The following is a 24,481-nucleotide window of genomic DNA, read 5'->3' as shown; positions in this document are numbered from 1 at the left end:
ACCCTGCAGTCAGTCTCGTTAGTAAAGTGGGGTTCCTGCTACTGTCTACAGAACAAAGTACAAGTTGCTGTGAAGTCTTAATGGGAGACACATATGAAAAACCTTTAGCACAAGGCTTAATAAACCTCAATTCTTTCTCTCCTCAATTATGGGCTTGTCTGACCCATGGATTTTCCAAGCTTTTTAATTCTATACGTCTTCCCTGCAACCATTTTATCTACCCATGACCAGAAGCTGGACATTAAATCAGTGACTCCTGCAGCCTAGTAAGAAGACCAGCAAGAAAACGAGCCAAGTGCCCCAAAGCTCGCTGCCCCTCTCCCCCAGTCGCCTCCAAAATCTCTGTGGTCAGCTATTTTTATTACATGAGGCCTACTCTCTAAGCAGAGAAAGCCAGTTTGTCTGGCCAGTCTTGCACAGGCTGCTCTTGTAGGTGGTGAAAGGGCAGGCAAACTCACGCTTGCGGTGATGTGCTGTTTTCAGGTTCCCTCTAAAACGCACTTGCAGTCTTTCCTTTTCCCTCCCCTTGTTAGAATTCAGGCTGCCTGCCCAGTTCCCATGCCAGCTCTGCCCCTTCACCGGCTTCTCGTAACCTTCAGAGATTAGTTCTCATTTCTGTCCCGCAGTTTCCTCGTCTGTGAAATAGGTTGCTCCAAGCGTGAGCACTGGAGCTGGCGAGCACAGGCCTCGGTGGCTTTCCCAGGCTACAGCGCCTGGGCTGTTTAGCCAGACTCGGCCACGCGCAGAGATAACTTGGACATCGACTAAAGAAACCTGTTGTTTCTAGTAACTAAAATCGACCTGTCGTTCAAGCCAGCTCACTAGAGTTGGGGCCCCTGAGCCTTTCGACTGAGACAGTTTCTGACTTAAAAGTCTTAATATCCACAGAGCCCACCAAAGGGAGGCAGAAGAAAATGAACATTTATGCAGCACTTACTCACCTACCAGCTGGCAGCATTATCTTGTTTAATCCTCACGACTTAATGGGAGAAATAGCATTATCCCCATTTTGCAGATAAGAAAGCTGCCTGAGCACCCACAGGGAAAAAAAGGCCTGAAACTATTGAACAAAATGAGGATCTTCTAGATCCAGCCTAACCCTGACCTTGCAAGGCCTATGGAGATTTTGGAATCACTTACCTCCCTAGCGCACACCCTAAGAATCACACAGATGTATTATTTCCCCTTCGTTTGTGAGAGGCCGGCTCAGTAAAAATTTGCTGGCTCTTGTGATGTGATAAACCATAAAACACCACTTGCTTCTGACCGTCTTCTGAATTTCCCATTTCTGGCTCCTGTGCTTTTGCACAGATAGCCATTTATAGGACACAGGATGACGTCAAGGACAAGAAAAGCTGCCTAGGTCTATGAAAGCCACAGTGTCCTTGATATTGGTCCACCAGGGTCAGCCACCTGTTAGCTTGTGGACGTGTTCTCTCCAAACGAGTCAGGCAGCAGGGGCCTTGTTGGCTTTGCTCTGAAAAACACCACCAGTGAGCTGAAACTCCCCTGAGAAAACCTAGGTCCTTTGCACTATGGAAGGCTGGTCTGTGCCACGTGAGGCTGATTTAACAATATTCTAGGAACTCACAGAGCAGGGCAAGAGGCTCCGAACACATCTCAGAGTCCCCCAAACCTTTCTTGAGTCATACAGGGGGTACAAAATCTGGGTTATGACCTGGCACCAATCCTGCCTCTACCGCTTACCAACAGTGTGGGCTGGGTGAAGTCGGCCTCTTGGAGCCTCAGTTTCTTCCTCTATTCAGTGGGATAAATAGCACCTGCTTTGCAGTCCTCCCAGGCTTGTTGAGATGTTCAAAGGACAGTGTAAGTGACCATACCTTGTTTCAGACATGAGATACACTCATACCCATCTGTGTCTTGCCAGCCATTGACTGCGAGCTCACTGAGTGGTCCCAGTGGTCGGAATGTAACAAGTCATGCGGGAAAGGCCACATGATTCGAACCCGGATGATCCAAATGGAGCCTCAGTTTGGAGGTGCACCCTGCCCAGAGACTGTGCAGCGGAAAAAGTGCCGTGTCCGGAAGTGCCTTCGAAATCCATCCATCCAGAAGTTGCGCTGGAGGGAGGCCCGGGAGAGCCGGAGGAGTGAGCAGCTGAGGGAAGAGTCTGACGGGGAGCAGTTCCCAGGTATCGCTGCCAAGCGTGGGGCCGGGCTGGTCTCCAGGACAGGCAGGGTCTGCACTGAGCTAAGTCATAGATCTGTCAGAGAAAGGAGTTCGGGAGAGACTACATTTTCTGGAGTCTTCAGTCTGCATTTTGATTATTTACATACAAATTTTTCCCAAGTATTAAGCTAGCATAATTTATAATAGAAAGGATGGGGGTATACTTTATCAAAGAACTTTTAGATAACATAATTACCTGCCCCATTTTCAAGCAAAGAACCCTTAGGAATTGCATAATTCCTTCCTTTCTACACATATATAAAGTCAGAAGTCTGTCCAACCTTGCTCAAAATCACAGTTATGACTTAGTGACCTTATAGAAAATAATGATATGGACATATGTATCAAGGAGTTTTGTTCATCATTTAAGGAATATTCCCAAGGACCGCCCAGAACAAGTGGTCCTCCAATAATTGAAGGGTGTGGCTCAGACAAACTGGCCCTGGCCTGAGGCTCTGATTTATTTTTGCAATGTTAACCACAAAATTTAGCAGCAGTGTCATGTCAGCCTTGAGTTTTATTTCCCCAAATATTATTGATCCAGGCTGCTAAGTAACTAAGTGACTAATGCTCCAATAGAGCAATGAACCAAGTACCGAGGGAGCATCTTACATTGAGTGGAGTTCAGAGAGGGAGATGTCAGAGCAGGGAGAATCAGAGTGGGCCTTGAAGAAACTGTAGGAGTTTGCCAGTTAGAGAAGTGCATTCCAGGCAGCAGGAATAGTAACTGCCAAGGCAGAGATGCCAAAGAGCATGGCATGTCCAAGCAATAAATGGGATGCGGATGGAACACAGAGTACAAGGTAGGCAGGAAACCAGGCTGAAGAGGTGGGGAGCCAGACCATAAAGGACAGTGGCCTGCTCAGGGGACTTGATTCTGTAGGTGAATGTTTTAAGCAAGAGAGTGACTTTAAAGGTCTATGTTGAGTGGTTTGGAAGTGGCAAAAACAGAGGCATGAAGGCCAGTTATTAAATTTTGTTTGCAATCCAGAAGGAAGATTATGTGTCTGCCTCCTCCAGCTTAACTTGAGGGATCCAAGACTTAAAAAAAAAAAAAGCCTGCCTGAGGCTTCACTACTGAATAAACTGGCCCAAGCCAAGAATGATAGCATCAGCAAACTAATGAAACCATGGGTTGGGAAGATCCATGGTGAAGGCTTGCACACAGGCGGATAGATGATCTTTGGATTCCCTGGAATGGGCGAAGGTGCCCATCTAAAAGTACAGGTTAATGGGTACACCAAGTTTCTAATTATTTTTAAAGGCCCAGGTCAAATTACCCCTTTTCTTCTGTCTTAGGATGCTCCTTCTCCACCTGGGATGTTGAGAAATGGAGACGGTGTGAGCAGTTCACCATCCTTCCATTAGGAAGCTGTTCACATAGCAAAATGTTGTCTGTTGCACATCAGTCAGCCAATCAACATTCCTTAAAGCCAACTATGTGCCAAGCACCCTAAAACTGTAGTGTTATCTCGTTTTGAGACAGAGTCTCACTCTGTTGCCCCACCTATATAGTACAGTGGCCTCATCATAGCTCACGGCAACCTCAAACTCCCGGGCTCAAGCAATCCTCCTGCCTCGGCCTCCTGAGTAGCTGGGACTACAGGCATATGCTATCACACCTGGTTAATTTTTTCTATTTTGAGTAGAGATGGGGGTCTCGTTCTTGCTCAGGCTGGTCTCTAACTCCTGAGTTCAAGTGTCCTCCTGCCTCGGCCTCCCACAGTGCTAGGAATATAGGTGTGAGCCATTGCACCTGGCCAAAACTGTAGTTTAAACAATCATTAACATGATTCTGTGGTTCACTGACTTGGGCTGGCTCAGCAGGACGAGTCTTTCAAGGTCTAGCTTGGACTCATTCATGTGGCTCAACTGGGGCTTAAAGGGCATTGTGGGATGGCTGAGGCCTCTCTCCACGTGGCCTCTCCAGCCAGGCTTGCTTACGTGGTGGCAGAAGTTTTCCTAGCAGTGTTTTTCAAGCCCTGTTTTTGTTCATGTCCCATGGGCCAAAGCAAGTCACATAGCCAAACCCAGATTCAAGAGGTGGAGAAATAGACTCTGCCTCTTGATGAGAGGAGCTGCAAAGTATTAATATTTATGACCATTTTTTTGCAATCTATCATGTATGAGCTAACGATCCCAAATACAGATTCTAACCATTAGTTAATTCAACAAATCATTACATACAGGAATAGACGAGGAGCCCAGACAACTAAATTTCAGTTTTACTGAAGTTCAGCATCCCTGCTCTGTCCTCAATTTCTGCTGGCCTAACGGGGTATTTTCATGCTTTCAGGTTGTAGGATGCGCCCATGGACAGCCTGGTCAGAATGCACCAAACTGTGTGGAGGTGGGATTCAGGAACGCTACATGACCGTAAAGAAGAGGTTCAAAAGCTCCCAGTTTACCAGCTGCAAAGATAAGAAAGAGATCAGAGCATGCAACGTTCACCCTTGTTAGCAAGGGTGCAGGTTCCCCAGGGCTGCACTCTAGATTCCAGAATCACCAATGGCTGGGTTGTTTGTTTGCTTGTTTAAGACAATTTAAATTGTGTACACTAGTTTTCATTTTTGCAGTGTGGTTCGCCCAGTAGTCTTGTGGATGCCAAGGACATCCTTTCTGAATACTTCCTGGTGGGTACTGGCTCAGTGGGGCTCTCTCACCTTCAGCCAGCGCTCTTCCTGCACAGAAGTGAGTAGTGTCGGCCACCCTGTCCTAAACTGAAACGTGTCCCTGTGGAGCTTCCACCTACCTGGCCAGGCAAGATAGAGACCTTGGCCTCCTCCACACAGAGAGGCAACCGTGTCTGGAAATGACTGTCTGCCTGGGCCCCAGGGTGCAGCAGGTAGGAAACATTCCTGATTAGATGGGGAGAGCAGGTTCCCCTCGCCCTCATCTTTGGCCTGTTCACTCTTGCAGAAAACGACTGTTTGCCCATCTCTTTTCATTTAGTGGAACTTTAGGTCTCTTGTAAAGTGTCCTCCATCATCAATAGCTCCTGGGGAAGACAGAGCTGGTAGACTTGATGAGGAGTATTGACATTGGGTGGCTTTTCTTTCCTCACTGAGAAATTCTGAATACATTGATCCCACTCCCCTAATATTGGTTCCTGATACCCTAAAGGAAAAAGATGATGGCTGCTTTATTTAAAGGTAAAGTAACCAGTTCTTACACCTGAGATAAAGGGTACTAAGTGTATAAAGTATTTTTTTTCCTTGTTTTTTGTTTGTTTGTTTGTTTGTTTTGGGGGGTTTTTTGCCCACAATTCTTTTAAGAAGCCAGCCCTATAAACCTTTTGGCACTAAATCCTTATTGGAGCCAAGGCCAAGGCAGCAAAATTGGCCTCTCTAGCGATCCCAAACCTGAGTTTTAAAATTGTCTGACACACATCTAGACTTTGAAGTTTTCAAATCAGTTTCTAACAAAACATTTTTGTTATGCAAACATTTTGCTAAGTCTGCCCAGAGCCTCCTGAGTCATTCTTTCAACAAAATGACTATCTCCAAAGTTATTCTTGAGTCATGAAATTTTATATGTAGAGAGAAAAAGTATTTCAGAGACAAAGACAGAAAATCTAAGAGAAAGGAGTATCAGGAATCAAGCTGAGCAACAATTCTGGTGGAAAGTCAAATCTGTGTCAACTGTCCCCGCCAGGGCTTGCGTCCTCCTGGACATGCACAGGGAAGGCCATGTTGACATCCCCTTCCAAGCAATCACAGGCACACTGAATTCAGGGAGATCAACTGCCAAGGATTAGTGTAAAAGGATATTTTCTCAGTTGAGCCCATCAGCAGTTTTTGCATTTATTGTTAAAACTATTGTTTCATTTCTCTTGCAGGCCTTCATTATTACTGCTTAATCCAAATATGTACCATGGATGAGATGCATACAATGCTTTGATTACACTACTTTAAGTATTTGTATTAAACACATCAGGATATTTCCAAACACGACATATATATACTATAGCCCTGAATATGTATTTTCTTTAACACAAGATAGACTGTTCAATAAAAAGTCACTGGGTCTGTCTTTTGTGTTTTTAAGCTAATTAAATGTTCAGAAGCTTGGGTCTTTTTACAATTGTCCACCTCAATCATTTTCAGTAAAAGATATGGCTTTTGCTCCCCCATTCTGAAGGGGACATTATTACCAAATCTCTGAGCTACATCTGAGTTGTTTCCAACATTGTATTTTCAATCCTTAAGTGAACTGCTTCATCCCCAAAGGAGCATAATATAAAGAAATTATAAGTTTAATTTTCTACTTGGACAAAAAAAAAAAAGTCCTGATATAGAATCTGCCTACTTTTTCAACATTGTTCTAAGGTATCTAGGTGCATATTTATACTCATCCCATGAAAATCAAAGTTCCCTATACAGTGAGTCCTATGTCCAGGAACAAGCCACCCTAGTATCTCATATTCTTACTTGATCCCTGCTGGGTACATTTCTAATCCTAATTTTGAAGACTTAAAACCAGGTTACTGGTTAATGGCTGAGAATGAGTAACAATTCTTGTTGCAGAAATGTTATTTTTCTGTTTGCAACGGGGAATTTCTAAGAAATGTCAAATCTCTTTCTTACCAAAGTCTTGTGTTAGGTGGTTTATAGTTTTTCTGGCTAACCAATCATTTTGGAAATAAAGACTTTTTACTACAAAAATGAAATTTGTTTGGACTTCCACTTGAGATAATAAAGAGATTAGATACCGAGTAGAAACTGCCATATAAAGAAGTTATAATTGTTGTATATCTTTTTATCAATGGCAAACCAGTTGTAATCCAATTTACATCCACATTTTAACATTAAGTTTGGAGATATATTTCCCAGCCAGACATTGGGCCACTCACCTGTCACTTTGCCAATGCATTTTATTTGAAGGAAATCTGTTGTAGCAAATGAGAATAAAACCTGGGCTTCTTTAGACCCAGAATAAAAAGATTTTGTGCTGTTTTTAATTTGAATTTTGTGTATTAAACATATTTTGGACATATTCAAAGTCTATGTACTCCTTTTCAGGGAGTAAGGGAACATTATACATTCTCACATGACAACTGCCCTCCAAGTACAGTCCAGGTCAAGTCCATGGTTAAAATGTGCTATGGTTGGGGTTTGTGCCCACCAAAACTCATGTTGAAATCTGATCCCCAACGTGGTAGTATTAGGATGTGGGTCCTAGTGGGAGGTGTTTGGGTTATAGGGGCATATTCCTCATGAATAGCTTGGAGCCATGGTAGTGCATGAGTTCTAGCTCTCCAGAGACTGGATTAGTTCCCATGGGAATGTTCCCAAGATAGGGGGTTGTTATCAAAAGCCAGGATGCCCCCTCGGGTTTTGCCTTTCAAATGTGTCCGCTTCCTCTTTGACCTTCTCCACTATGTGATGACATGGCATGAAAAGACCTCAACAGAAGCTAAGCAGGCACCAGCACCATGTTTCTTTCTTATAATTCCCAGCCTGCAGAACCATGAGCTAAATAAACCTATTTTTTTTATAAATTACCCAGCCTAGGTTATTCTGTTAGAGCCAACATTAAAAGGACTAAAACAAATGTCAATACACAAAAATTCTCCACGTCAAATTATTTCTGTGACCTACTTTTGTTTAATTTACATGTTTCAGGCAATAGTTAAAAAATAAAAATATATTTTTAAAAAAACAGAAAACTCAAGAAACTATAGAAAGACCTCTCCAGACCATTTTATAATAGAATCCAACCTGGAACAAAAGAGCTCAGAGCTCTGAAGTTCGGCTACAAAGGAGTTAAACATGTACACCCTAAAGAAATGGATAGCATTGTCCAAAAAAAGACTAACCATAAATGTTTAATCCCTAATTATGAAGACACAGCTATTTCCACTATTTTGTTACTTGGTGCTATCAATTTTAATAATGGAACGATTCATTTTGTTCATATTGCCCAAAGTAAGGAGAATGAATGAAAATTAATTAATCCCTTTTGAAAATGAGATGCAGAAACAAAATTATAAATAGCAGCTGAATGCTAATTAGCATGAATCTAATTCTTCAATTTAGATCCTTTGCAATCTGAAAGCAAAAGATTTATACTAAAATGTCAAGTTTAAATGGCATCTTGCTTTTTAGAAACCCTATTGGTTTGGAAGGCTTTCTACACTCTCCACTGTGTAGGGTGGAGAGGCAGAGACTGTGTAATGAATGGTTAAGCATGGGGCACCTAGGTTGAAACCAGTGCTGCACCTCTGAGCAGCTTTGAGAGCTGGGTCCAGTTATTCTAACCTTTTCTGGCCATGGGCTCTGACACAAGGTTTCTTACACAAAGGGACTTAATCACCTCCCTCTCCAAATTTAGCCAATTTCTTGAGAAGGGGTCTTGTCTTAGGATTTACCAAAAGCCAACTAGACCCCACCCAATGCTTACTTCTTCATAAACCAATAAATGCACACTTTGTGCTGAAGCTGGTTTGAGCTGCATTTCTGTCACTTAAAACCAAAAATGTCATGACAAAATATGCATGCACAGCTTTTATAGTTATCATAAGAGCAAAATGAAATTAGACTTTCACTTAACATTCATAATATTCATAGTGTCTTAACACAAGATAGCATTCATTAACATTTTTCATATTGCTGAAAATAATATCTTTAGAATTGATTGGTAATACTTCTCATATTTTAAGCAGTTACATATGTAAACAATTTTCCTTTGCCTCAAATAATCTGTAAGTATTAACAGAAAGGAAAAAGGCAAAACATCTTATTCAAGTATACTGACTCCTTTACAATACTTAGAGTTTATAAAAGTATAGTCCCTATTTTCCTACAGTTGGAATGCAACTACTACTGGTGACCCTAACCTAGAATTACCAACTTACCCATGAAGTCAGACGACCCACTTGTGCAAAATACCCGAATCTCCTGCTCCCTTACCCACTATGTCAGCGATGCTGAAAGCCAAGACCTGCAGCCTGATAACATGCACAAATGAGACACAGAAACTGAAAGCAAGTGTTTAGAAACTTTCACAGTAATGTGACATTGCCACAATATCCCAAGACAATGATTATTTTCCCAGTAATTTGTTTTTCATTACATTTAGCAAAGTATCAGTCCACAATAATGGAGATTAAAAAATTTGTAGCCGGCCCTTTAACACAGATAATCTGAAAAGGTGCACTACGTACCATTCTCGTGAGTCAGAAAAGAATGCCAGCCTGCAAACCCTAGGTGTTTCAAATCTCTCAAATGCTTTAGTATCCACATGGTAGTGCCTAATTCAGATTCGCATACCTACATTTCTAGGCCCTTGCATTGGCTCTGTTTCTTACTCTTCTAACATCCTATCCTATAAAGCAAGAGAATTGCCCCATCACCCCAATTTTGCCACAGAATTTCTCAAAATAACCCACATTTACTTCTTCCACTTCAATACCTTTCAACCACAACTCAACTCGTTATTATCTGGTTTCCACAACCAGGTGACTGGAGCGAATCTACGGAAGTCATCAGCAACCCATAAATGATCAGTCCTGGCTCTTACTCCCTGTTCTCTCTCCACAGCTCTCAGTGCTTTCTACCAGCTCCTTGGTTTCCTTGACAATACAGCCTCCTGATTCTCTCCGGTTTCTGGCTGTTTCTCTTGGCTTTTTGCTGCCTCTTAATCTTCTATCTCCCAAATGTTTGTTTTCCCCAAAAGTTTAAGCCTTCAAACACACTCTTTCTAGTGGATATTATCCACTCTTATCACTAGCTCAAAATAGATGAACTTGGCCAGGCACAATGGCTCACATCTGTAATCCTAGCACTCTGGGGAGGCCGAAGCAGGAGGATAACTGGAGCTCAGGAGACCATGTCTACTAAAAATAGAGAAATTAGCCAGGCATCGTGGCAAGTGCCTGTAATCCCAGCTACTCAGAAGGCTGGAGCAAGAGGATCGTTTGAGCCCAGGAGTTTGTTTGCAGTGAGCTATGATGACACCACTGTACTCTACCTGGGGCTACAGAGCAAGACTTTGTCTCCAAAAAAAAATGAACTCCAAATCTGCATTTCTAGTACTAACTGCTTCTTTTGACCTCCACTCCTCATTCTATTCCAAATGCCTCCTGGACTAACCCTGTATGGGTCTGTCACAAAAAAAAAAAAAAAAAAAAAAAATCACTAGAGAATTGCCCATACTCATTTTAATTAATAGCACCACCTGGTTACCCACTTAGTATTCTGGAGACTCAAACATCTTGGATATACCTCTAGTGTCCAGTCTCCTTCTCCCCCACGTTACTGCAGTTCAGGCCTTCATTATCTGTCTCTGAAATAATTCATTTTCAATAAGTTATTTTTCTGCACATGCCAGGCAATGTGGGTAAAGCGGTAAACACAACAGACATTACTCTTCCCTAAGTTTATGATACTGAGAGGACAGATTCCATGACTTCAACCACCTCTCACCTGACCGCCCTTTCCTAAATCTGCATTTCTCTGCCATTCACACTACCACTAGATTAGATCCAGGCACCTTCAGGTTAGAATCCTTGGCAGTTTCCCATTATACACAGAAGGGTCAATCCTATTTAAAGCCCCACACAACACCATTTCTATTTTTTCCCATTGCATATATATAGTATCTTTTTAGACGAAGCCTCCAGTCCCAGAATACACCCTGGATTCTACCAACTCTGTGCATTTCCCTCAGCCTTTCTACTATCTCACTTGTCTCCTCTCCAACTCATCTCAAATCCTACAATCCATCAAGCTCCAGCCAAATCACCACTTCTAATTAAAAAGCACCTTCGTATTATCCAGGAAGAATATATACTGGCATCCCTTCTGCTGGGCCTGACAACACTTTTTGCATGTTTCTCATATTTGTCCTTAAAATAGAGGGATCCCAGCATTTGATGTTGACTGTCTTAAACTTTAACCATTAGAGTAATTTTAAGGAAGAAAAAGCTCCACGTCTATCCATTTCCCCAGAATGCCTAATATGGCCTTGCAAAAAGAAACATGCTCAGTCAAGTATTGTTTAATTAAAATATCTTTTTTTGCTAAAAACAAAACAAAGCAAAACTTAGAAGTGGTCACCGGTTAAATACCCTTAGGCGCTCAAGTGATAAGAGTTTGAGAATGACCATTTGATCATCATCTCCTTCTATCTGTCTACCAGTCATCTGTTCCATGGGATCATTGGGAAAGGAAACAAAATGAAGTCAAATGAAACCTCTATGGGAAACAGTATGGAGATTCCTCAAAGCAGACCTACCATTTGATCCAGCAATCCCACCACTAGGTATTACCCAAAGGAAAAGAAATCATTTTATCAAAAAGATACCTGCACTTGAATGTTTACTGCAGCACAATTCACAATTGCAAAGATGTGGAATCAACACAAGTGCCATTGATTCATGAGTGGTTTATCTATGTCATGGAATGTGTGTCTATGGTGTGTCTATGTCATGGAATACTACTCTGCCACAAAAAATGCCTTCTGCAACAATTTGGATGGAACTGGAGATCATTATCCTAAGTATCTAAAGAATGGAAAAACAATCACCATATGTATTTGTTATTAAATTAGAACTAACCGATGAGCACATATGTGCACACAGGGAAGTAAAACTCAGGGGAAATCAAGCAGCAGGGGAGGCAGAAAGAGGGGATAAAAAAGAGGGGATGGCTGAAAACCTACCTAACAGGTATAATGAACACTATCTAGGTGATGGATACACTTATACCCCTGACTCAAGCATTATAAAAGCAATCCACATAGCCAGAAACATTTGTAACCCCATAATATTTAGAAATAAAAAATTTAAAAAGTCAAATGATAAGGTTATGGATAAATTTATATTATAAAACTCTGAAGCCTCAAACTAAATCATCAAGGTATGTCAATAAGACATACAAACTAAATAAGACACACAAACTAAATCATCAAACATGTATGTCAATAAGAACATAACGTCCAATTCTGCAATGTTGTAAATCCCTAAACAAACAATACAGGGAGAAAACTCCTAGGACAGAAATTCTTGACTATCCATTCAGAAAATTCTGTTGAAAGAATTTCCACATAAATAAGAAGGCATAAAACATTCTAACATTAGAAATGTAACCTCAAGTGCTAAGTGTGTTATAGAGCAAGGTTGATGAACCATGGCCCATGGGTCAAATCTATCCCACTATCTGTTTCTGTACAGAATGGCTTTTACAATTGTAAATGGTTGGGAAACAAATGTAAAGGAATATTATTTCATAACATATGACAATGATATGAAAGATAAACTTCAGTGTATGCAAATAAAGTTTTATTGAGACACAGCCACATTAATTCATATACACATTATTTATGGCTGCTTCACTGCTATAATGGGAAAGTTGAGGAGTTGGGACAGAGACCATATGGCCTGCAAAGCCTATATGGCCTTTTACAGAAAAAGTTTGCCAACCCTCAGCTATAGAGAATAAATGGCCAGAAAGGCGAGGACTATTCATGCCCTGAGATTGGTTATTATTTGTGAGAAAAGTTTTCAAGTCAGAGATTTAAATAGCTACAAGTTACCTGATTGTATGATAGAAATCAAATGGGAGAGTCTTCAACTTCCAATCATAAAGGAGTAACAGGAACCAGGATTTACCCTCCTACTTCAGGCAATTAAAGAACAGGACTAAATATTAATACATGAAACTTTTTTCAGACATTGTACACTGGAGACAGCACAAAGGGAAACAAATAAGGTAAGCTTTAAGACTGCCCTGGCTTTCTACCTAGAGACACATTCCAGACTGTACAGGGGATGGCAGATTGCAAGCAGGGCATGAATGTTTCCCTGAGATGAAAAGACAGACATTAGAGATCAGAAAGTTTGAAACAGCTGGAAGTTTCATGACAAAGTTCTGGAAGGGAGAGAGAGCTACATAGAAAAAGAGCTCCAAAAACATGCATAGGTCAATTAGTCTTTCCTGAATATTAAGATACATATATATAGAGTGAAACTCTAGGAGGCTGGGCAAAGAATGACCTAGGAACTGTGAAAACGATGGTTCCCCATAGCTCACATGGAACTGGGAATTGACCGAGTTCCCACAAGCCAAATTTGGAAAGTCCTTATTAATTATGCAGGGCATTCAGTTAGAGACCCCAAAAGGGCCATTCTTTAGTAGTAGAGGTAAACTATCCCGGAAAAAGGCTACTTGAGATTGCATTAAGCTTAAAAGAAGACCTGAAAGGATCAAACTGAGATGCAGTTAAGTAAATTAACTGACTACCACAACAAAGCCCAGAATTCTTCATATGACGACAACAAAATTTAGACACCCAACAACATAAAATATACAATGTCATTATCTAACCAAAATTTACTTGACATATGAAAAATCAAGAAAATGTGATCCATAACTAAATAAAATTTAGTCAGTAAAAATAAATACAAAAATCAAAGATAAAGGGTTCTGCCAAGACATTAAAACAGCTGTTATAACAATGTACACTATTCAAAGCAGCCTTTCTCAACAGGGTGCTGTGAGAGAACTGAGTCCCATGGAAAGTTGGGTGATCATTTTCTAAATTTTCCCCAAGATGGTACACAGTTAGTACCATTCTAAATGCATAGGTGAGAAGTTAATCACAACACACAATAAATAAGGCATTAGGACTCAATTCTTTGGGCACCCACTTGAGAAGGTCTGGTTAAGAGGAATATATTAACCTAATGAGGAGGTAAATAGAATATACAAAAAAAAAGAAAAAAAATCCAAATAAAACTTTGAGGGGAAAAAACCAAAGGTCTGAAATAAAAACTCATTGGGTAAGATTAATAGCAGATTCAACAACTGCAAAAGAAAAGGTTACAGAACTTGAAGATGTAGCAACAAAAATAATCAAAAGCGAAGCATGAAAAGTAAATTGAGATAAGATAAAATTTGAAGGGTTTTCCATTAAATCTGGTTATTATGTAAGCAACATCTTGTTATCTGGAGTTACCCATGTCAAAAACTATCCCAACTGTAAGTACCACCAAGGATATGTGGCAATGCTATGATATCAAAAGCCACCGGATAAATGTGGTAGACTCCTGAGCAGTACTTTTACTAGAAGACCCGAAAGGAAAGATATTTCTACATAAATGTAATCATATTATGAAGTATAATGTAAAATTCTATAATTTGTATTAGCTTTCAAATAAAGGTATTGTGTGCTTTGCTTCAGCTGTTTTAGGCTTCATCGTGGGGTGGGGTGGGGTAGCTATTCACCTTTCCTATAGTTAGGGTTCTCTGCTAAGAGCGTTTCATAGAAAAAGTTTAAGAAATGCTGACTCATGGAAACATTCAAGATATCATTAAGAATACCAAACTGTTTCACATCAACTTGACCTGCTGAATGATCAATGGGGACTTTCAGATTCAAACCCTAAGGCACTGTTAAGAAAAGGCATAGAGCTACTAAAAAAGTTTTCTCAAATATTTGTTCCCTCCAGAAACCACTAAAACAAAATGAGTAACTGAGCATCATCTTGTGATAACAGATCAATTTTAATTCTAGCACCTGAAGCTATACAAGGGTATGTTTTATAAACTTCATGGGACTGTTGTACACATTCAATAAAGTGACAACTGTGCAATACCACTTAGTATCTCAAAATCAGGAACATACTTTTGAATTGTTTAAACACAATCCACAGAATTAAAAACAAAATCAGAAGCCATCCACAGTTATACTAATTGTCAATTAAAAGCTTTACACTTAATACTTGATATAACAGTCAATATCTAGTAAGGGATATTGAAAGTGATTTCAGAGTCCATCCTGTTGTACTCTATTGGGAGGGTTTGAATAGATACATGACTGGCCAAAGGTGGGTACAACCAGGACCAGACCAGCGAGTAAAAGTTCTACCACAGTTTCTGTAGTTTCCACTTTTTTTTTCTTTGTCAGTTAAAAGTGAACAGTGAGAATTAAATACTTATCTTTACATATACACAAGGTATGCTGTGAAAGCATATTTGCTTACAAACATATAAAAATACTTGTTAACTAGTTTGATAAGAAAATAATGTATAAAAGTATATAGCAAAAACATTAATCATCTCTGACCCTGGAAAGATCAACTCCATATTTTATATTACATCAAACAAAAACAGTTTTAGTTATTTTGAATCCCTTATCCAGAAATACTTGAAAAGGAAGACAGACAGATATTTCTCATTTCCACCCTTAGCATGGCTGTGAAAAGGGTTAAATTAAAAAAATCAAGTACACTGAAATGCCTAAGTCCAGGATGAGTCCAAATATTTGGCCACAAAGAATATTATCGTCTTCAAGAGTAGGAGTAATAACAAAGGTTTTTATAAGCAGTTTTTAATCCATAAATACAATAGGCATTTTGGTATTTTGGCCACTGGAAAACAAAAGCTGTAGCATCAGTAAAGGTCTGAGATGTCTCACTTTTGTAGATTCAATTCAGTGTATTTAAGGTTAACTAAAGTTGACATTGAAATTTTTAAAGATAGGCAAAAATTCACATTTAAAAACACTCCATATATTTCTATTTAGAGTAACAGTAGGCAATATGATTCCGGAAGTTAAAAATTATTTCACAACCTGTAGCTTCAGCTTGGCAAACAGCTTAGGTTCCAAAACTGATTCATCTCTATTAAAATGTAAGCACTTAAAAAAAGAATGTGTCTGTGTATATAGACATATGTTTTAAAGGAACCAGATAATCTTTGAAGCAGCCTTAGTGTTTCCTTTAAATCTGTGTGGAAATGACCATTGTATTAGCTTCACGGAAAGAATTAGCCAGCTTCTTGGTCTAAGGCTAATATGGTGATCATTTGTCTAAGGCTAGAAAGGTACCAACATGATGTAAACTGTAAGGAGAGAAGATGAGGGCTCTTCCTGGCAGTTGGTAGCTAAAACTTGAGGGAGTCTAGAAAATGACACAATGGCAGCCTTTCTTGTCTTTTTCTTTCCGCGTTGGTTCTGGTGAAGGAGGACATTCCTGCTCTTGAAACTTCCTGTAAGACAGAAAAATCTAAAATATAATTGCCTTCTTGGTAATCTACTATTACAAATGCAAGTTATTTGGGGGCTAGTCTAATTTAAGTGCATATGCATTTCAATGTTAAATTTCAACTAAGGATCAAAACAAATATTTGTCCCTAACTCCTCAAAAAAGGGCACAAACACTTCAACATCAGCATAAGCATAAGCATAAGCATTAGCATAAAGCTAAGTTGCTTTAATGAGTGAATCCCGAATCACATGAGATACTAGACTCAGCAACCTAACTTCCTTTCTCAATTTGAAATTCCATGACTCTAAGGTATGCTTAAGCATAAACATCTATCACTACAGTACAAGTGAGTAAAGCACCCTTATGAGGTATGCAGGTCTTATCCCTGTTCTGCCACTTATTAAAGTCAGTATTAGACAAATTAGTTGACCTCCCTGAGCCTCAGTTTTTCTATGAGGATTAAAGATCTTATGATATTTAAATATGCCTAAGAGTACCTGGCATTAAAAAAAGCCAAAAAACCTCCTCCACCCCCTCCTCACTCCTGATTGACTGGTAGATAAGGATAGATTCCAGGGATCAAAACAAAGGACAAATTATTTCAAAAAGGCAGCAGTAATTATTTTATAAAGGCCCCTTTCATCAGTTGTTTAATACCAAAATGGAAATGGAATGGGGGGTGAGGAATACTTATAAAATTTTCCATCTTACCCACTTCCAAGTGTACAATCTAGTGGCATTAAGTATGCTTACATTGTTGGACAACCATCACCACTATCTATCTCCAGAACTCTGTACCTATTAAACAATAATGAGACTGGGATTTTTAACAAACTACTAAAACCCCAAAATTTACAACCTTTACTTTTTCTCCTTTGCACAATGGCTAACAAGTACAAGAAGACCATAGCTCAGGTGTCAATTAACCTTAGACACAATACACAGAGTCCACTCCACATTCCTGTCAAACTATCTAACTAGCAGAGAGTCCCAGTAGATCTAGAGAGCAGAGGGTGAAGTAGGGGCCAAGCCACCAAGACTCAAAATAATCAAATCAAACTCCACCCACTAAAGTAACTTGATCTTTCTCACCCACAAACATATATAGTAACTCTAGCAGACCTCACCATCACCTCAAGCTTCTTGGAACCCATTAACACTTTCTAAACCACAGGGGCCCCCCAGGCCACCTAACAGAAAAATTCTTTGTAGTGTGGGATGTCATACTTTACACCTTGTAGGATTATTGGATCTCTACTCCTTGGCTTACTCTTAGCCTGAGAGAACTTGGGTAAGAAGCAAAGCTAAGAGCACAGGTTCCCAAATCAGAGATTTGAATTCAAGCCCCAGTCCTGCCATTTAAGAGATCTAAACCTTGAACAAGTTATTTAACTTCCTCTGTACCTCTGTTTTCTCATCTCAAAGTGAGGATAAAACAAAGTACTCAGTTTAACGGTCTGTGGTGAGGACTGAATGCAAAAATGTAAGTAAAGCATTTAGCACAGTATCTGGCAGAGATTACCACTCAAATGTTAGCTGCTGGCATTACTATGTTCATACCACCATGACCTTTGGAACTACATTTATTCTTTCAAGCTCTCTATACATGCTTTCTACTTCAACATAATTAAATTAGATTTTATATACTGGAAGTGCCTAGAATATGTACTTACTTAAAATTTTGAACATACCATGTGCATTTACTCCTAGAAAGGAATTACTCCTATATAAAATTTCCTCTTTCTTACTAAAAACATTTAATGGTAATTTATTAAAACATGCTTGTAGAATGTGTTTTCCTTACCTTATAACTCGGACAAGTTCATGGAAAGCTTGATCTACATTCATCCTAATCTTTGCTGATGCCTCCATGTAAGTTACCTTAAGCTGCCGGGCTAATTGCTGTCCTTCTTCCTGTGTTACCTGAAATTCCAAAAGTTGCATTTCAGTTATATTTTTAACAATTAGATTTGCTCCATCTAATCCTGGCCACAGATTGTGCTGATAATCCAGCCAAAGGCCATGCTGTTTTACCATAAGATGAACCAAAACACTTAATAGTTCAACATAAACTGAGGCTCACCTCTGCGAAACAATGCAGAAGAACATACTTCTGATGATAGTACCACACAACAATATCCCCAGCTAGAGATTACACAAAAAGTATTAAATACAACAGTATTACATTCTGGGAAGGAAAAGTATAAGGTGCTCTCAAAATATAGAACCCTATCGGGGAGGTGAGGGAAAGCTTCTTTGAGGAAGTGATACTGAAGCTAAGAACTAAAGAAAGAGTATGGAGTTGGGGTGAGCAGTGTGGGAAGTTCCCTTCACAGAGAAAACAGCATGTATGAGGTCACGAGGGCAAATGGGCTTTCCAAATTCTAGGAATTGGAAGAAGCCTAGTACAGCCAGAATACAATAAGTTAAGGGAGAAAACAGCAAGAAGTGAGGATGGAGAGAAGTGTAGACTTCTGAGGCCATAGGGTGTTTTTGTTGTGGCATTCTCCAGTACCTGATACACAGGAGATGCTTGTAAATATGTGGGGGGAAAAATGAATTATGAATAGCATCACAGGTCCTCACAATGCCTTATATTTGGAGGTCAGGGAAGGGTGGTATAGTTGATTGATGTATAAAACAGTAGGTGAGAATAAAAAACCATGAACTGAGTATGGGCAAAACCCTATATATTTTCAATGCAAAGGAACTGAATAGTGATTTTTACCTAAAATTATTAAACTAAGTTACATTTACTTTTATATAGTAGGGCTTAAAATTATATTACTGAAAAAAATACCTTTTATTGCTGACATTATCACAAAATAAACACAGAAGTTAGAAAAGACAGGTGGGGGGGGAAAGAAAATTTAGGAACCTATCACTCATAGAGAGCAACATTTTTCTAGTCATCTTTCAGTGATGCACATTTTTTATACTATAAAAAGGGGGTATAACTTTATACATTTATCTCATACCATGGAAATATTCTAAACTCACTTATCTAGAAGTCCTTTTGTAAATTCCATAGGGCTTTCTACATATCCATGTCATCTGCCAATAAAGATAGTTTTATTTCTTCTTTTCTGACGACAACGTCCTTTATTTCTCTTTCTGGCCTTAACTGCACTGCCTAGAATCTCCAGTACAATGATAAGAGTGTCGAGAGGGATACTCTTGATTGTCTCTGACTTTAAAAATGAAGCATTTAATCTTTCACCATTAAGTATGCTATCAGTTATAGGATTTTATCATAGATGCCTTTTATCGGGTTAACAAAGTTTTCCACTATTTCATTTGTAAAGAATATTTATCAGGAATGGATGCTGGATTTTGTCCAATATTATTTTCTGCATCTGTTGAGATGATCGTATGGTTTTTCCTTTTTTTTAGTCTGTCAATACGATGAATTATATTGACTTATTTTTCAAATACTAAACCAACAATGCATTCCTGTAATATACTCCACTGAGTGATGTATTCCCCTTTTTATGTATTATTAAATTCTATTCACTAACATTTATTAAGAATTTTTACACCTGTGCTCAAGAGAGAGTAAGTGGACTGTAGTTTTCATGTCTTGTCTGGTTTTGGTTTCAGAGTAATGAATGCTGGCTTCTTATGTTAAGTTAGAAAGAATTCTCTTTTCAATTTTCTAGAACGGTTTATATAAAATCAGTAGTATATTTTCCTTACATGTTTGGTATAATTCACTAAATCCATCTAAGCCTGGAGTTTTCTTTGTAAAAAGTTTTTTTTTCTTGAGACAGAGTCTCACTCTGTTGACTGGGTTAGAGTGCTGTGGTGTTAGCCTAGTTCACAGCAACCTCAAACTCCTGGGCTCAAGCAATCCTTCTGCCTCAGCCTCCTGAATAGCTGGGACTCCAGACATGCAGCACCATGCCCGGCTAATTTTTTCTATATATTTTAGCTGGCCAATTAATTTTTTTCTATTTTTAGTAGAGACGGGGTCTCATTCTTGCTCAGGCTGGTTTCGAACTCCTGATCTCGAGCAATCCACCCACCTCAGCCTCCCAGAGTGCTAGGATTACAGGCGTGAGCCACTGTGCCTGGCCTGTAAAAAGTTTTTAATAACAAACTAAATTTATTTATAGATACACTATTATTCAGGTAATCTCTTTTTTCTCCTTGAGTGAGCTTTAGTAGTTTGTCCTTTTCAAGGAATACATCCATTTCGTCTAACTTGTTGAATTTAGTGGTATAAGGTTGTTTATAGTATTTCTTTATTATCTTTTAAACATTTGTAAGATTTGCAGTATCGATACCTCTCTCATTCCTGATACTGATTTGTGTCTTCTCTCTTTTTTATCTGATCATTCTAGCCAGAGGTTTGTCAGCTTGATGACCTTCTAAAAGCCAGTTTGGGATTTTTATTTCTTCTATAATTTTCCTATTTAATTGGTTTTTATTCTTATCTTCATTATTTCCCTCCTACTTACTATTTTTTAATTTGCTCTAGTTTCTTGAGACAGAAGCTAAAGTCATTGAATTGAGACCTTTTTTTCTTTTCTAATACAAATACTGAGTGCTATAAATTTCTCTCTAATAGTATCCCACAAATTTTGATATGTTGTGTTCTAATTCTCATTCTGTTCATAATACTATGTAATTTCCACTTCGATTTTTTCTTTGACAGGTTAGAAATATGTTCATTTCTCAATATTTAGAGATTTCCTAGATATCTTTCTGTTATTAGTTTCCCAGTTATTTCTACCATGATCAGAGAATATATGTTGTCTGACCAGAATCCTTTCAAATTTATTGAGGTTTGTTTTATGATCTGCTTTCATTTCAAAATAATGTATTCTCTTGTCAGTGGGTGGGGTATACACTAAACATCAATTAAGATATGTTGTTTGATAGTTTTGTTCAAGTCTTCTATGTCCTTAATGATTTTCTTTCCCCTTCTCTATCAATTTTTGAGAGAGGGGTATTGAATGAAGTCTCTGGCTGTAAGTATGTATTGGTCTATTTCTCCTTGCAGTTCTTCCAATTCTTGTTCAAATTTGAAGCTATTATTAGATAATGAACATTTAGGATTGCTTTGTCCTCTTCATGAGGCAATCTCTATCATTATGAAACAACTTTATCTCTGGTAATACTCTTTGCTCTGAAATGTACTTGATATTTATACAGCTTTTAATTATTTTCATTACTGTTAGCATGGCATAGCTTACCCCATCCTTTTACTTTTAACCTGTTTCTTTACATTTAAAGTAGATTCTTGTAGGGTCTTGCAATTTTATCCAATACAACAACATCTGCCTTTTAATTAAGGTGTGCACAGGCAGGTTCTGCACAGCACTGGCATATCTAAGTTTATATAATTTTAAAATTTACTTTGCCTTCTTCAAAATAACATATGTCCCATAAGGCCTATAGGTTAAATATAAATCAAATTACACAAGCAATTAGCAATAAGTAAGGAAACCAATTAAGAACAAAAAACTTCACAGAGCAACCAATTTAGAAAGGATAATTTCTGTTTTAAGGATATTTGACATGGGAAATTCCTTCCTATAAAAAGATCCCCATATTGTCACAAATTCTGTTCGTTCCTCCTGGTATGTCATCCCTTCTCTCTCAACCCTACAATCTACTGACCTTTCAAGACTTGAGTAATCAGAAGCTTCCCCCCCCACCAGTATTGATACTGTTTAGGAAGGATTTCCTTAGAGCTCCCATCACACCCTACCGTTACCACTGCCAAAACTGTTAACACACCACATGATAATTTTTGTTTCTGGTTTCTCCTTCTCTCACCACTTCAATATGTCCTCTGAGGCTAGGAAGAAAGGCTCATTTGTCTTTGTACCGAAAACTCAGAAATAGCTAACTAAACACATATCAAGTAAATGGAGTATGACTAATTAAATAAGTACATCCTAAAGTAAAAGAAAACATAAAAAGAAAAACAAATACTTAAGTCAATCTCAATAAATTATTTATTTTACTAATATAAATTTGTTTGAGGAGGGAACTGTATGTCCTTAGAGTTTTGTTATTTGTCTTTCTGCTCAATTATTCACCCTTCCCTACCTGTCATACATAATGTAATTCAGACATAGAGGAACAGTAAATGATCTATCTACACACACAGAAAAAAAGTTAATTAATTCACATTCTAGATGATAAAACAATCCCACTGCTAAGGCTGTTTGTGTGCCTCATTCGTTTATTTTTAAAGCATGGTTTCATATCACTGTCCTCCAGGAACCGAGGCCAGGAAAGCATGTTCATCCATTTCTGCTCAAAAGATCTCTAACCATATCTAAAGCCGCTGGAGCATGCAGATATAGCATACTTTTAACTAAGAAGTAGAAACAGCATCGCTACCACAAAGCGTACACACACACACACGCACAAGAGCAAAAAGGACAGCACATGGGACAAAGCCACAGCATTAAGAAGCCAGAAATCAATAGACAATTAAAAGCCACATAAACAAGTATTTCCTAGAGGTTCCCTAACCCAGAGAATTTTATAAAGATAACAAATACTAAGCCTTATCTCCTAGATAATACTCTGATTTGGTTGATTAGAGCCCTACTCATAAATGTTTTGTTTTAAACAACCAAGGCAAATCTGATGCAACAAATTTATAGACCTAGGGCCAGGTGTGGTGGCTCACGCCTCTAATCCTAGCACTCTGGGAGACTGAGGCAGGTGGATTGTTTGAGCTCAGGAGTTCAAGACCAGCCTGAGCAAGAGTGAGAACCTGCTTCTAGTAAAAATAGAAAGAATTAGCTGGACAACTAAAAATATATATAGAAAAAATTAGCCGGGCATAGTGGCACATGCCTATAGTCCCAGCTACTCAGGAGGCTGAGGCAGGAGGATCGCTTGAGCCCAGGAGTCTGAGGTTGCTGTGAGCTAGGCTGATGCCACAGCACTCTAGCCACAGCAACAGAGTGAGAGTCTGTCTCAAAAAAAAAAAAAAAATGTATAGACCTACATTTGAAAACTTCCAGGGAGACTCATTTCAAAGGTACAAATATTAGTAGAAATCCATAATAATATGTATAAGTTCATTTAGTTCTGTATATTTCCAAACAGAGAAGAGCAAAATAGGAATAATAAGAACAATTTTATCTAAACTGGTTTTAATAGAAAGAAACTACAACCTTTGCAACACTTACTTAGGGATGTGTCAAGTTAATAAAGTTTATAGAAGCAAAACTTGTTTTAAAAAATATCTATTATGTAGAAAGAATTATCACATTAATATCACATCTTGACTCACTGATCCCAGATTCATTCATTCAGCAAATATTTATTTATTTATTTATTTTGTTTATTTAGCATACCTTTGCTCTATATGCTAATGATATAGCATGAACAAAACTGACCAGTCAAAATTGAGAAGGCCTCATAGTACCTACATTCAATGTCTTACAAACCTTTTGGGTTCACACAAGGTACAAACAAGTAAGGCTGGAAGACCCTCTATTATTGGGGGGGTGGGGGGCTCTTTTTCCTAGGAGGCTGTAGGGGGCACATCGTGGTCAAAGGTACTGACAGGAGGAGTCTGGGTTAATATAATGACTTTTCTCAAATTAATGGTGACCACTAGCAGTTAAGCAATTAATGAGGGAGTATAGGGGAACAGCTAAGGTAAGCCAGAGAGTGGTAAAAACAAAAAAGCAAAAACAGTTGATTTCTAGATGGGGCTGAGTTAAGAACAAGGAGCTTCAAATCAGATATATCATGAAGTCCAAAGTCCAAGCCCACACACTGTCATATTAAATATCGTAATCAATGTACTGTGATACCTACTTTTATATTTTAGTAAGGGCAAGCAATCATTTACCTACATTTTCTTCCTATGCCTTTGACAGAATAAACAAAATGATCAACATAACAGGCTAGATGAGAGGTACCACTAAAGAACCACTCAAATTCTACACATCTTTTTTTATTTAACGTGAATATCAGTGACTGTTTTGTCTACAGCTTCATCATTGAAAAGGTATTCAATAGATATTGTATAAATGGATGGAAGGATGAAAGAAGCCAAGTCCACAGAGATACAGAAGACAAAAGGAAATAAGCAAAAGCTCTTCTGGCTGATATTCCCTTCCCTGGTGGAGTTCAGACTTTCACAAGCCAATGGAAGGAATGCCCAGGGCTGACTCACAAATTCAAAGATCGAGGGGAAGCGGCATTTGTTATCTAAGAGAAAATAGGCTAGAAGCTAGATAAAGTCCAAAGGATCATATTTAACACAAAAGCAGAAAAAAACAAGCTGGGTCAGCAACTGAGAGTAAGCCAGACTGGTTA

At 38.7% G+C, this 24,481-nt stretch overlaps 2 protein-coding genes across 3 annotated transcripts in view; one reads left to right on the top strand and one right to left on the bottom strand.

The window, feature by feature from the left end:
* SPON1 (spondin 1) overlaps positions 1–6,218 on the top strand; it is a 254,246-nt gene extending 248,028 nt beyond the window's left edge. The window contains exons 15-16 of the mRNA XM_012780725.2: positions 1,889–2,152; positions 4,487–6,218. Of these exons, the coding sequence (XP_012636179.2) occupies positions 1,889–2,152; positions 4,487–4,650 (428 nt within the window). The 3' untranslated portion in view covers positions 4,651–6,218. The remainder of the gene's footprint in view (positions 1–1,888; positions 2,153–4,486) is intronic.
* Positions 6,219–7,773: 1,555 nt separating this feature from the next.
* RRAS2 (RAS related 2) overlaps positions 7,774–24,481 on the bottom strand; it is an 87,377-nt gene continuing 70,669 nt past the window's right edge. For both annotated transcript variants that reach the window (XM_012780724.3, XM_076002159.1), the window contains exons 5-6: positions 17,985–18,103; positions 7,774–16,181 (exon numbers count right to left, since the gene is read on the bottom strand). In XM_012780724.3, coding sequence (XP_012636178.2) covers positions 16,094–16,181; positions 17,985–18,103 — 207 coding nt within the window. In that variant the 3' untranslated portion in view covers positions 7,774–16,093. The remainder of the gene's footprint in view (positions 16,182–17,984; positions 18,104–24,481) is intronic.

Source organism: Microcebus murinus, chromosome 4 (assembly GCF_040939455.1).
Source record: "Microcebus murinus isolate Inina chromosome 4, M.murinus_Inina_mat1.0, whole genome shotgun sequence".
In the NCBI taxonomy this organism is placed as follows: Eukaryota; Metazoa; Chordata; class Mammalia; order Primates; family Cheirogaleidae; genus Microcebus; species Microcebus murinus.
This window is presented reverse-complemented; position numbering and strand designations above follow the sequence as displayed.